Genomic DNA, 14,862 nt, shown 5'->3' with positions numbered 1-14,862 from the left:
CTCTTACTGTTTCTAATACTTTTATCTCTTAACCTTCATAGTAAGGATATAATTCATTTATAAACCGCCATTACAGTGTTTGAGTATTGTGAATTTAGCTACGTGCTTATTTTTACCTGAGTTTTGTGCTTTGTTTTCTTGTTACTAATTAGTGTCCTTTTTTTAAGCTTGAGAACTCCCTTTAGCATTTCTTATTAGGTCTGGTGTTGATGAACTACCTCTGCTTTTGTTTTTCTTTGAAAATCTTCATCTCTTTTTCATTTCTGAAGGACAGCTTTGCTGGGTATGGTATTCTTTGTGAGCAGTTTTTTTGTTTGTTTTTCCTGACAGCAGTTTATATATGTCATCCCATTCTCTCCTGGCCTGTAAGGTCTTTGGTGACAGGTCTGCTCATAACCTTACTGGAACTCGTTCATATGTGATTTGCATCTTTTTTTCATGCTGCTTCCAAGATCTTCACTTTGCTTTTCATTTTTGACTGTTTGATTATATCTTAGGGTAGCCTTGTTTGGATTGAATGTGATTGGAGATGTTTGCCCTTCCTGAGTATGGATATTTATATATTTTCCTCAGTGTGGAAACGTTGTTATTGGTTCTTTAAGTATGTGTTCTCTTTGTTTCTTTCTTGTCTTGTACTCCTGTAACTCAAAAATTTGCTCTTTTGATGATGTCCCTTGAATCCTGTAATTTTTCTTCATTTTTGTTTTTTCTCCTTTATGTATTTCTAAATAGTCTGTTTTCAAGTTCAAAGATTTTTTTCTTTTCCTTCTCTACTGTTGATGATCTCAATTGCGTTTTTCATTTGATTTGTAAGAACCATAAAGAAAGGAAGGAATAAAAATACAAGCAGAAATTTTAGGAAAAAGAGAACTCATGAATAATAATAAAAGGTGATTTTCTGAGAAGACCCATCAAATAGTCAATATAGGGGGCAGAGTCTGATTTGTGATTGCTGCTCTGCATGTTTTTTGTCCTCTTGCAGGAGCAATGGGCAGGACTCTGAACACTAACTTCAGTGTTTCTACTTGGAACCCTGTTGAAGCAACCAGAGTTGGAAATGAGTTCTGACTTGTTTGTAAAGGATGACATTCTTGTTCTAATTCTTTATAGTCAAAAGTAGAATAGCACATTTTAAGTAAGCCAGGTATCAATTCCCAGAGTCCTTTATATGGCAGTCATTATGGGGGAGTAACAACAACCACAGAGGATTAGACTTAGGGACAAACTTGACTGCATTCAAGTCCTGGTTCACCACTTCCTAAGTAGATGATATTAGAAGAGTCATTTGTGTTTTCTGAATTTAGATTTTTTTCAGCACTAAATAGGGATATTGTTCAGATATGTGAGCATATATATATGTATATATGTATATGCACATATATGTGTATATATATGTAATGTCTAACATATAAACAGTCCCTAGTAAATGGCAGTTGGTGTTATTAATACTCATTTTATACAGAACATATACTATTTCTAGTGGGTTTCACACATATCACCAGCAGTAAAGATTTAATATATGGTATTTGATGACTGATAAGTAACGCTTGTTGATTAATGATTGATGTCTACATGAGCCCAGATACTCTATATAAAGAGGAATAGATTGCCAGTTATCCACTTAGATTTATAAGCTACCCTGACATGTCCTTGGAATCACAAAAAACTGTGTCCAGACATATTTCACTGTCAGCCTCACAGGATAGAAGTCATGGATTTGCCCTATGGTAAGTTTTTCCAAAAATCTGCTTTAGGTAACCATATTAGTCTGTTCTCGCTGCTATGAAAAAATACATAAGACTGGATAATTATAAAGAAAAGAGGTTTAATTAACTCACAGTTCCACATGACTGTGGAGGCCTCAGGAAACTTACATCAATGGCAGAAGGCACCTCTTCACAGGGTGGCATCAATGGCAGAAGACACCTCTTCACAGGGTGGCAGCAGAGAGAATGGGTGCAGGCCGGGGAAATGCCACATACTTATAAAACCATCAGATTGGCCGGGCGCGGTGGCTCACATCTGTAATCCAGTACTATGGGAGGCCGAGGCGGGTGGATCACAATGTCAGGAGTTCGAGACCAGCCTGACCAACATGGTGAAACCCTGTCTCTACTAAAAATACAAAAGTTAGCCAGGTCTGGTGGCACATGCCTGTAATCCCAGCTACTCAGGAGGCTGGGGCAAGAGAATTGCTTGAACCCGGGAGGCAGAGGTTGCAGTGAGCCGAGATCTCACCATTGCACTCCAGCCTGGGTGACAGAGCAAGACTCTGTTTCAAAAACAAAAACAAACAAAAAAAACCCACCATCAGATCTTGTGAGACTCACTCATTATCACGAAAACAGCATGGGGGAAGCTGCCCCCATGATCCAATCACCTCCATCTGGTTCTGCCCTTGACATGTGGGGATTATCACAATTCAAGATGAGATTTGGGTGGGGACACAGAGCCATACCATATCAGTACCCCATGCAGAATATGTAGTCCAGGGCTCTAGGCCTTAGTATTCACACTAGTAGTTCCTTTCTGAGGTGTTGAAGTGCGCCAGAGAGGGCTGTTGTGTAAGTTAGCCCCCTTATGTGTGTACTTTGAGAAGAGGTGCTGCATAATCTCATTTGTGAGTTATATCACCATGGGCACAAAAAGACTTACATTCCTCAGGTCTTAAGTTTCTTTACCTGGCTAGGTGCAGTGGCTCATGCCTATAATCCCAGCACTTTGGGAGGCCAAGTTGGGCAGATCACGAGGTCAGGAGATTGAGAACATCCTGGGTAACACGGTGAAACCCCATCTCTACTAAAACTACAAAAAATTAGCCGGGCGTGGTGGCGGGCACCTGTAGTCCCAGCTACTTAGGAGGCCGAGGCAGGAGAATGGCGTGAACCCAGGAGGCAGAGCTTGCAGTGAGCTGAGATCGTGCCACTGCACTCCAGCCTGGGCAACAGAGTGAAACTCCATCTCAAAAAAAAAAAAAAAAAAGTTTCTTTACCTGTGCAATGAGGATATTATACTTTTACTTACGACAGCTTGGCTCACAATTCCTTTTTCTTGCTCTAGGTTAGACAGAAGTACAGTGGCATTTTATGGATGTAATGTATATTTATGTGAGTTTATATGAATTATAAGAGAATTTCGAACCAGGTTGGAATAACTTCCATGCATGCGAATGTTGGAACTGTGATTATGTCTGGGCTCTTATGCCTTCTTTCTTTTCCAGGTCTTTCTAGGAACCCAATCTGCCTTCATGAAGAAAAGACAGAGGCAGAAAGGAAGATGGCTTACTGCCTGACCAATTGTTATCAGGTATGCAGAAAATGTATACTTCCACAAAATGACATACTTGCATCACCAGGTAAACACATTTCCTTCTAGGCAGATGTGTCTCCAGAGCTTCTTTAAGTAAATAAAGACTCACTCAAGCACTGAGTCACTTGTTGAATTTCCCCAGGGAGTGGAGGTTCTCATACTGATAATCCTTGAAAAGCATTTCAGTAATTGTTAATTAATTTTGTCCCTTATGGTGCCAGATATATGTTTCTTATTTTGCTGAGTGGTCTGGCAGATGGAAAGGAAGATGAAAGCATCCTTTACTCAAAGGCTAATCCTGGCCAGGTGCAGTGGCTCACACTTGTAATCTCAGCACTTTGGGAGGCTGTGAGTGGCATTATCGCTTGATCTTAGGAATTTGAGACCAGCCTGGGCAACATACTGAGACATTGTCTCCACAAAAAAAAAAAAAAAAAAAATGCCAGGCATGGTGGTGCATGGCTGTAGTCCTAGCTACTCAGGAGGCTGAGGCAGGATGATCACTTGAGCCCAGTAAGTCAAGGCTGCAGTGAGCCATGATCACACTGCTGCAGTCCAGCCTATGTGACAGAGCAAGACCCTGCTTCCCAAAAAAATAAAGGCTAATCATTCATCGCTGTTTATCAAGTATATGATGCAGTGTACTCTGGGATATCTTTTAGTAGAGGGAAATAAGTTGAGAAAGCACTCACAGTCTGCTTGTGATGAGAAGTTCATGTTTGAGATGTGCCATTAAAGCCATACAACTGGAATTGTTAAGTAGTGAAAGAGCAAGGATAGAGAGAGGAATACCTGAGATTTACCTGGGATTATTAAGCTTTGGGTAGATAATGAGAGACCTCACAACTCTTTATAGGCATTGGGGTCTGTTAACTGATTCTTCAGTGAACACTGGTTAATCTGTTACTTGGCTCAAGTCAACATGTATGTGATGGTTTAGGACTCGGTGACCTTTGAGGACACAGCTGTGGACTTCACCCAGGAGGAGTGGACTTTACTGGACCCAGTTCAGAGAAACTTATACAGAGATGTGATGCTGGAGAATTATGAGAACGTGGCCAAAGTAGGTAAGACTGCCATCATTTTATGCAGCCTCTTAGGGAAGAGATATACATTGTGTACTTGCTGTGTTCCAGAATTGGTTTGTTCCACACTGAATTCACCAGAGACGTTGTCCCTGCCATAATAGGTCTTAATTACTGTGGTCGTTTTCAAAGTGTGGTCCAGTTTTGACAGCATCGCTGTTACTCCCTTAGAAATGTACAGTCTTAGTCTCTGCCTTTGACCTACTGAATCAGAAACTCTCCACTTGGATTGTCATCTGTGTGTTAACTATCCTTCCACATCAATTTGATGCACTATAATATTAAGAATCACTGGTGTAGTTTTATTCTCCAAGTATACAAGGGTCTCTTTGTTTCACTTTTTTTCTTTTTTTTCTTCATTCAGGAGTTTGACAACATACTTTATTTCTGTGACTAAAAGGTTATTGCTTTGTAAATGTGCACATAAGCATGAATTTGCATTTCAGAGGTCAGAGATAGCCAATTTTGGGGTGCACAGAAATAAGAGATATTTTCAGTTTTAGTCCATTTGAAATAATTTCACTGCTTTCTCTAAGAACTATAGTTCTATAATGTAAAGTTTATCATCTCTTGCATGAGCCTCTTCCATTATTTTTTTTTTTGAGATGGAATTTTGCTCTTGTTGTCCAGGATGGAGTGCAGTGACATGATCTCGGCCCACTGCAACCTCTGCCTCCTGGGTTCAAGCAATTCTCCTGCCTCAGCCTCCCAAGTAGCTGGGATTATAGGCACATGCCATCACACCCAGCTAATTTTTGTATTTTTAGTAGAGACGGGGGTTTCACCATCTTAGGCTGATCTTGAACTCCTGACTTCAGGTAATCCACCCACTTCAGCCTCCCAAAGTGCTGGGATTACAGGCATGAGCCACTGTGCCTGGCCTGAGCCTCTTCCATTAATGTACATTTCTTCATGTAAAGGATTTCAGCTCCTTAAACCTAGTGTCATCTCTTGGTTGGAAGAGGAAGAGTTGAGAACCTTGCAGCAAGGAGTTCTCCAAGGTGAGTATTTGTGAAGAACAACCTTGGTCAGCGAGAAGTTCAGTATGTTTGGAAGCTGTGTTAGTCTGTTCTTGTGTTGCAAGAAAGAAATACCTGAGACTGGGTGATTTATAAAGAAAATAGGTTTATTTTGGCTCACGATTCTGCAGGCTCTACAGAAAGCATGGTTCTGACATCTGCTTCAGGTGAGAGCCTCAGAAACCTTACAATCATGGCAGAAGGCAAAGGAGGAGCAGTAAAATTACATGATGAGAAAGGGAGTAAAAGAGAAGTTGGGGGTGGTGTCATAGTGTTTTAAACCAGCGGTCCCCAGCCTTTTTGGCATCAGGGACCAGTTTCATGGAAGACAATTTTTCCACAGACCAGGTGGCAGGGAGATGGTTTCAGGATGATTCAGGTGCATTACATTTATTGTGCACTTTATTTCTACTATTATTACGTTGTAATATATAAGGAAATAATTATACAACTCTACCATAACTCTACCGTAATGAAATAATTATACAATTCTACCATAATGTAGAATCAATGGGAACCCTGAGGTTGTTTTCCTGTAACCAGATGGTCCCATTTGGGGATCTGGGGGTGATGGGAGACAGTGACAGATCATCAGGCATTAGATTCTCAAAAGGAGTGCGCAAGCTAAATCCTTCACAAGCACAGTTCATGATAGATTTTGCTCTTTTATGAGAATCAAGTGCTGCCACTGATCTGACAAGAGGCGGAGCTCAGGAGGCAATTAGGATGGAGAGCAGCTATAAATACAAATGAAGCTTCACTTGCTCTCCTGCCACTCAACTCCTGTGCTGTGGCCTGGTTCTGGTCCATGGCTCTGGAGTTGGAGACTCCTGTTTTAAACTACCAGGTCTCACATGAACTCAGAACAAGAACTCACTTATTACTCCGAGTATGTCACTAAGCCATTCATGAAGGACCCACCCCCATGATCCAAACATCTCCCACCAGGCCCCACCTCCAGTATTTGGTGTTGCATTTCCATATGAGATTTGGAGGGAACTAACATCCAAACCATCAGAAACATAATGAGGGAACTTTTTTTTTTTTTTTTTGAGACGGAGTCTCACTCTGTCCCCCAGGCTGGAGTGCAGTGGCGCGATCTTGGCTCACTGCAACCTACGCCTCCCAGGTTCATGCCATTCTCCTGCCTCAGCCTCCCGAGTAGCTGGGACTACAGGTGCCTGCCAACATGCCCGGCTAATTTTTTGTATTTTTAGTAGAGATGGTGTTCCACTGTGTTAGCCAGGATGGTCTTGATCTCCTAACCTTGTGATCCACCCACCTCAGCCTCCCAAAGTGCTGGGATTACAGGCGTGAGCCACCACACCCAGCCCTCTGAGGGAACTTTTTAAGATGCACCTTCTCTCACAAGCTTAAGGCCATTTATCTCAGAAGTTAGAAAATATTCAGTTTCTGATACTCTTTAAATTTCCATCTACTCCAACTTTCTATGATCTTATGAAACTATATATTTTGTTTTTCAAGTTCTTTGCTTTGAAATATGGCTTTGGCCCAGATCTTTCCTACTTTTCTGATAACATTCTTTCTGTTTAACATTAGTTTTAAATCTAAATGAGTCAATTTGTAGCAAATTAGCTAAAATTTTGACCCTTTAATCTCATTATTGCCAATTTTTTGACACAATCTAAATGTTCAAATTTAGCTTTCTTTTTTTCTTATGTTTATTTTAAAAACAAATATGAATGAGGCCTATAATTTTTAACTCTTTCATTTTACCTTTTTTTAAAAAAAAAAAAAACCTCAGTTTATGTTTTTGTTTCAGACTGGGCAATAAAACATCAGACCAGTGTTTCAGCACTGCAGCAGGACTTTTGGAAAATACAAACTTCTAATGGGATACAAACGGTAATGTTAAGAAAGGGTATTTCTTATTTTTCACACTCAGAGAATATTGGGACTTCCAATGTAGAAAATAAGCACAAAAGATAATTGAGAGGAATAGCATTCACTCAAGAGGGAGCAATGTCTCTGGAGAGATGCTCTGATAATGATGAATTTGGGGAGATCTAAACTTAGTGTGAAAGTTGTATCCTTCTAAAATTGGAGTAATGATATCAACAAAGACTCATTTTCTTGTAGGTACTCCTGTCTGTTTTCTTCTTTAAAGCAAATATAGACCCTAGTTGAATTTTTCCCAGAAAGTCATACCTCTCATATTGGTGAGGAATTACCCTGGAAATTATCTCAGTATTTTTGTATTTATGAATTAGTGTTCATTTTCCTGGTGCCAACTGCATATTTATTTTTCTGGGTGCCAGGACAGATGGTAAGGGGTATGAAAGTGTTCTTTTCTTAAGGAATTTATCCATATCCTCATTTATCAAGTATTTGTCATGTGCTCAGGAGTGTATTGCAGTAGAGAGGAATCAAATGAGATGAGCTCCCGGTCTAGTTGTGGTTGATAAGTTTCCGTGTAAGAGGTTCTGTTACAGCCATGTTATTGGAGGAAATTGACAGTGAGTGAATGTGGATAGAAGAGTTCCTAGGGCCACTGAACCTTGGGGTGTAGATAGTGGGAGCACTCAGTACCCTGTACAGGGATTGGGTCCCCCTTCCTCATTCTTCAGCCAACATTGGTGGAGATGTTGCTTGGCTCAAATCAGCATGTGTCTGATGGTTTAGGACCTGGTAACCTTTGACAGTGTGGCTGTGGAGTTCACCCAGGAAGAATGGACTTTACTGGACCCAACTCAGAGAAACCTGTACAGTGATGTGATGCTGGAGAACTACAAGAACCTGTCCTCAGTAGGTAAGTCTGGCATCATCCCTTATAGCCTATTCTGGAACAAGATACAAATTATGTACTTACTGTATTCTAGGATTAGTGATGTCAAATCTGAATACAGTGGGATATATACACACTGAAAAAAGATTTTTTTTAATGAGTAAAATAGGAAATAACAGAGACAGTTCCTGTACTAATGGGTTTTAATCTTATATGGTAGTTTGCGTCAGTAGCATCACCATCACTGTCTTAGATATGTGTACATTCTCAGACTCGATGTACTAAATCAAAAAGTCTGCTGTTGGGGCCCTGTATTCAGATGAGTAATTCACTCTAAAGTTCAGAACTACTGAATGGGAGTTTTCCCAGGAGAATCAAGATCTCTCTTTGAGCTTCCATTAGTTTCTATTTTAATAAAGGTTTTAGTGGTTTTTAGAATTTGTATTTAACATTTGCCATTGAGAAAGAAAAAGTGCAGCTCACTGCTAGTGCTTATTTCTTGGGGCAAACAGGAAATGGGTTAAGCTTGAATGTGAATTTCAGAGGTCAGAGATAACCAGTGTCTTCAGAGAACAGAAAGATGGGATATATGCAATTTAAGTGCTTTTCACTGCTTTAATTAGAAACGTAGTCCCTGTTTCATGGAAAAGTTTGCCATTTCTTGCATGAGCCTCTTCCATTGGTGTATCTTTCCCTGTGTACAGTTTACCAGCTCTTCAAACCCAGTCTGATCTCTTGGCTGGAGGAAGAGGAAGAGTTGAGCACACTGCCAAGAGTTCTCCAAGGTGAGTGTTTGTGAAGAACAACCCTGGTCCATGAGAAGTTCTCAGTACGTTTGGAAGCACAATGAAGTTTTATAAGATGCCCTTTGAATCGGAAGGCTGTCCACTTGACTTGGATGTTTTGGGATATCTTAACTTTTCATCCTCCATTGCTTTGCATCTATCCAGACTTCCCTAATACCTAACAAATGACCTTCTTTATGTTTATGGATTTATTGTATGCTTTTCTTCCAATTTTTCCGACTTTTCCTTCCCTGATAGTATTGTTTCTGTTCACCATTGTGTTTAATTTTCATAGAATAAGTTGTTTTAAAAATTACTAAAACTTGACCCCATATGATTGCCAAATTTTAGACATATATAAATTGCTCAAATCTATCAGCTTTTTATTTAACCTACCATTTCATGTGTAAACTCTCATGTATATTTTTCTCTTTTATTTCAGAATGGAAAATGTGCCTGAAAACCAATGGGCCAGCCCTTTGGCAAGATAATTTTTGTTTAAAAACATTAAATGGGATACAGTTGGTAAGATTAACAAAAGAACTTTCTTATTTTTCACATTCAGAGAAGACTGGTATTGCATTATAGAAATCAGCAGAAATGGCCAGGCACGGTGGCTCATGCCTCTAATCCCAGCACTTTGGGAGGCTGAGGCAGGCGGATCATGAGGTCAGGAGTTCGAGACCAGCCTGGCCAATATGGTGAAACCCCATCTCTACTAAAAATACAAAAATTAGCTGGGCGTAGTGGTGTGCACCTGTAGTCCCAGCTACTTGCGAGGCTGAGGCAGAAGAATTGTTTGAACCCAGGAGGTGGAGGTTGCAGTGAGCTGAGATCGTGCCACTGCACACTCTAGCCTGGGCAACAGAGCATAACCCCATCTCAAAAAAAAAAAAAAAAAAAAGAAATCAGCAGAAATGATAGATATTTGGGAGAGGTGGCATTCACCCAAATCACCCAAGGGGAGAAATATCTGGAGAGAGATCCCATACCTTGTGTGAAGCTTGGTACTTAAGACTTCCCATGAATGTTCATTCCGACATGTATAACTAGACATTTGAGTTTTTAAAATAACTTCATGAAAAGCTACAGGAATCTTGCCAAGATTAGAGCAGATGACATAGGATTCTTACAGTAGGGTTCCATTATTCAAGTTGAAGGAAATCCAAAAGGTAGAAACTATATGCATGTTATAAAAGTGGCAAAAATAATAATTATCATGTTTCTTAGAAGAGTGGTATCTATTAATAAGTCTGCTAAAATGCTTCCTTTATTGTTCATTCCTGTGTTAACAGGCAAGAAACCAAAATGGAGAGGAACTCTATGACTGTAAGCAATGTGAAGATGTCTTCTGTAAACATACATGCCTTAAGACCAACATGAGTACTCAAAATAGAGGCAACACGTCTGAATGTATTCAGTATGCAAAAGACCTCCTTTCTCTATACAATAATACCTCTACCATAAGGAAAGTTTCTGTGTTCAGTAAGCATGGAAAATCTTTCCGCCTGATTTTAAATGTTCAGGTCCAGAGAAAGTGTACACAAGATAAATCCTTTGAAGGTACTGACTATGGGAAAGCCTTCATTCATCAGTCAAACCTTGAAGCACACAGGAAAACTCAGAGTGGAGAAAAACTCAATGAATGGAAGCAATGTGGGGAAGCATTTACTCACTCCACAAGCCATGCTGTAAATGTTGAAACACACATTATTAAAAACCCCTATGAACATAAGGAATGTGGAAAAGATTTTAGATACCCTACCCACCTTAATAATCACATGCAAACCCACATTGGGATAAAACCTTATAAATGTAAGCACTGTGGCAAAACCTTCACTGTGCCGTCAGGCTTTCTTGAACATGTACGAACTCACACTGGAGAGAAGCCCTATGGGTGTAAGGAATGTGGTAAAGCCTTTGGTACATCTGCAGGCCTTATTGAACATATAAGATGTCACGCCAGAGAGAAAACCTTTAAATGTGACCACTGTGGGAAAGCCTTTATTTCTTACTCATCTCTTTTTGGACATTTGAGAGTTCATAATGGAGAGAAGCCATATGAGCATAAGGAATATGAGAAGGCCTTTGGTACATCCTCAGGTGTTATTGAAGATAGAAGAAGTAACACAGGACAGAAATGCTTTGATTGTGACCAGTGTGGGAAAGTCTTTGTTTCTTTCTCATCTCTTTTTGCTCATTTGAGAACTCACACTGGAGAGAAGCCCTTTAAGTGTTACAAATGTGGGAAACCATTTACCTCTTCTGCCTGTCTTTGTATTCACATGCGAACTCACACAGAAGAGAGACTCTATCAATGTAAGAAATGTGGTAAAACTTTCACTAAGTGCTCATATCTTACCAAACATTTACGAACACATGCTGGAGAGAAACCCTATGAATGTATGACATGTGGGAAAGCCTTCACTGAGCGCTCATACCTTACTAAACATTTACGAAGACACAGTGGAGAGAAGCCATATGAATGTAAGAAATGTGGAAAAGCCTTCACAGAACGCTCAGATCTTACTAAACATTTACGAAGACACACTGGAGATAAGCCCTATGAATATAAGGACCGTGGGAAAGCCTTTGTTGTCACCTCCAGGCTAGTTGATCATTTAAGAACTCACACTGGATATAAACCCTATAAATGTAATGCATGTGAAAAAGCTTACAGTAGGTCTTGTGTACTAACTCAACACTTAAAAACTCATGCAGCAGAGAAGACCTCTGAATGTAATGCATGTGGAAATTCCTTTCGAAATTCCATGTGCTTTCATGATCGCTTAAAAACTCTCACCGAAATAAAACCCTATAAATGTAAGGACTGTGGGAAAGCCTTCACTTGTCATTCAGATCTTACTAATCATGTGCGAATTCACACTGGAGAGAAGCCCTATAAATGTAAGGAATGTGGGAAGGCCTTCCGTACATCCTCAGGACGTATTCAACATTTAAGAACTCATATGGGAGAGAAACCCTTTGAATGTGACCAATGTGGGAAAGCCTTTGCTTCTTTCTCTGCTCGTATTGCACATTTGAAAACACACTAGAGAGAATCCCTGTGGATGTGAAGAATGTGGAAAAACCTTTGCTGTTTCCTCAAGCCTAACTGAACATGTAAAAATTCACAGGAGAAAGTAACACAATCAATGTAAGGAATGTGAGAAAGCCTGAACAGTTGAATCTTTCTAGATACGTACAAACTCACACTGTAGAGAAACCCTGTAAATGTAAGGGATGTAGGAAAACACTAGTTCTTCTCTCTCTTTTTTTTTTTTGACGAGTCTCGCTCTGTCACCTAGGCTGGAGTGCAGTGGCATGATCTTGGCTCACTGCAACCTCTGCCTCCCAAGTTCAAGCAATTCTCCTGCTTTAGTCTCCTGAGTAGCTGGGATTACAGGCATGCACCACCACACCTGGCTAATTTTTTATATTTTTGGTAGAGACAGAATTTCACCATGTTGGCCAAGCTAGTCTCAAACTCCTGACCTCATGTGATCATGTGCTTCCACCTCCCAAAATGCTGGGATTACAGGCATGTGCCACTGCACCTGGCATTCTTCTCATCTTACTGAACGTGTAGAAACACCATGGAGAGAAACCATGTTTTTTTTGTTTTTTTGTTTTTGAGATGAAGTCCCACTCTGTAGCCCAGGCTGGAGTGCAGTGGCACGATCTTGGCTCACTGCAACCTCCGCCTCCTGGGTTCAAGCGATTCTCCTGCCTCAGCCTCCCGAGTAGCTGGGATTATAGACACGCACCACTGCACCTGGCTGATTTTTTGTATTTTTAGTAGAGACGGGGTTTCAACATTTTGGCCAAGCTGGTCTTGAAGTCCTGACCTCAGGTAATCTGCCCACCTTGGCCTCCCAAAGTGGTAGAATTACAGGTGTGAGCCATCGCGCTTGGCCAAGAAACCCATTTTATGTAAGGAATGAAGAAAATCCTTTTGGAAGTCTATATGCCTTAATAGTCACACTGTAATTCACACTGGTGAGAAAACATCAATGTAAGCACTGTGTCAAAGTGCTCATTTGTCCCTGTTCACTTCAAAGATAGGAAAGAACTTACACTCTGATGATCCTCCATAAAGTTAAAGGCATGTGGGAGAACTGTTGGAATCTGCTGACAGTACACTGTGTAAGAGTTCATCCTGAAGCTGTACAATGTTAGAAACATAGAAAACTGGCCAGGCGCAGTGGCTCATGCCTATAATCTCAGCACTTTGGAAGGCTGAGGCAGGTGGATCACAAGATCAAGAGATCGAGACCATCCAGGCCAACATGGTGAAACCCTGTCTCTACTAAAAATACAAAAATTAGCTGGGCATGGTGGTACGCCCCTGTAATCCCAGCTACTCGAGAGGCTGAGGCAGGAGAGTCACTTGAACCAGGGAGGCGGAGGTTGCAGTTAGCCAAGATCACGCCACTGCACTCCAGCCTGGTGACTGAGCAAGACTCCATCTCAAAAAAAAAAAAAAAAAGAAATAGCTTTCACTGTTTCCTTGGGTTCTTGGAATGGAGATAAACCCTTTTTATGTAAGATGTTTGATGTAAGATATGTTCAGAAGTTTTATTCTTGCCAAATACTTTGGTGTTTACCTGTAATTTTATAGTGGAGAAAAACTTCATGAAGGTAATAAATGTTGGAAAGTAATTTTTTATATTCTTCATCCTTTAGTGAATATGAGGGGCATTCACACTTATGAGAAACTGGGTATGTATGGAATATCAGAATTGCTTCTCTGAAACCTGTCAAAGACATGGCTTTCTGGGTGGTTCTATAGAACTATTTTGGGAGTTTCTTATACCCCGCTGCTCATTCCTGGCATGGTATGTCTTTCTCCTATAGCAACACCATTCTAGTTGCTATACATCCTCTGGGTTACAACTGACCTAAAGTGGGCCTTCAGGATTCAGACAATCCTGTTTTAACAGTGTAGATTCTCTTTTTGGTTTGTCATATTTTTAGACATGGTCCACCTGTAGTGGCTCACACTGGCCAAGGTGTAAAAGTTATAATACAGCTTTAAAATGTAAAAATACTCTTGTTCCTCTTTTCAAACCTGATCTTTTCAGATAAATGGTCAGGGTTGAAGAAGGGTCTGAGTGGAGAAAGGTTGCACTAACAGATAGTAACTTAAGATACTGTGATTTCATGGCCGTGGAGGGACACCCATAACCCTTCACCTGGAGAGGTGGGAACTCTTGTACTATCAGGCAGTGCAGAGAGGTGGTGGGAACCACGAATGTTGTCTTTGATGCCACTGTTTGGCAAAGCAGTCATATATGCCTGACTCAATTAACTGCTATGATTGGCAGTATGACCTATTTCTGGGGTTTCATTTTGCCCATGTGCTATGAAAACAGAAAAACTCCTGTGAACATGGATGATCATGATATTCTGCTGTGCTTGACACCATCACTGGCACTTCCCGAACGTGGCCCTGGAATACACACACACACACAAGCTGCATAACCAGATTCCAGTCTGAGTGGTACAAATTTAAATATTTCTGTTATATCATGTGCAGCAATTAAGGCTGTTTCTTGGTGATTCTTTCTGTGGTTCTTAATCCAGCCAGTGTAATGGTAATCCAAAGCTTCAGGTAAGTTTACCAATCCTGAGTCAGCTGGGTGTAATAGCTGATGCCTGTAATCCCAGCACTTTGGGAGGCCAAGTCAGGCGGATCACTTGGGCTCAGGAGTTCAAGACCAGCCCGGGCAACATGGCAAAACCCTATCTCTACAAAAAATATAAAGATTAGCCTGGTGTGATGGCACGTGCCTGTAGTCCAACCTACTCAGGAGGCTGAGATAGGTGTCTCACTGACCCCAGGGAGGTCATGGTTGCAGTGAGCTCAGATCATGCCATTGGACTCCAACCTGGGTGACAGAGGCCTTGTCTCAAAA

The 14,862-nt window shown here is 40.7% G+C and overlaps 1 protein-coding gene across 13 annotated transcripts in view; it reads left to right on the top strand.

Moving 5' to 3' along the window:
• The window catches only part of ZNF560 (zinc finger protein 560), a 53,437-nt gene that overhangs the window by 20,701 nt on the left and 17,874 nt on the right, over nucleotides 1-14,862 (top strand). For 2 of the 13 annotated variants that reach the window (XR_001711616.4, XR_010153529.1), the window contains exons 3-10: nucleotides 3,221-3,306; nucleotides 4,250-4,376; nucleotides 5,315-5,395; nucleotides 7,197-7,279; nucleotides 8,057-8,183; nucleotides 8,864-8,944; nucleotides 9,387-9,469; nucleotides 10,240-12,101. Coding sequence is in view for 6 of the 13 variants with exons in the window: in XM_524101.8 (XP_524101.2) it covers nucleotides 3,277-3,306; nucleotides 4,250-4,376; nucleotides 5,315-5,395; nucleotides 7,197-7,279; nucleotides 8,057-8,183; nucleotides 8,864-8,944; nucleotides 9,387-9,469; nucleotides 10,240-12,000 (2,373 nt within the window). In the remaining 7 variants the exon portion in view is untranslated. Of the gene's footprint in view, nucleotides 1-3,220; nucleotides 3,307-4,249; nucleotides 4,377-5,314; nucleotides 5,396-7,196; nucleotides 7,280-8,056; nucleotides 8,184-8,863; nucleotides 8,945-9,386; nucleotides 9,470-10,239; nucleotides 12,390-13,369; nucleotides 13,607-14,862 lie in introns of those variants that run through there. The other 11 variants (XM_524101.8, XM_009434600.5, XR_008541142.2 and 8 more) reach the window with 8 other exon arrangements.

This window comes from Pan troglodytes, chromosome 20 (genome assembly GCF_028858775.2).
Source record: "Pan troglodytes isolate AG18354 chromosome 20, NHGRI_mPanTro3-v2.0_pri, whole genome shotgun sequence".
Taxonomy (NCBI): domain Eukaryota; kingdom Metazoa; phylum Chordata; class Mammalia; order Primates; family Hominidae; genus Pan; species Pan troglodytes.
Note: the sequence above shows the minus strand (reverse complement) of the source record. Positions and strands in the feature narration are given on the sequence as shown.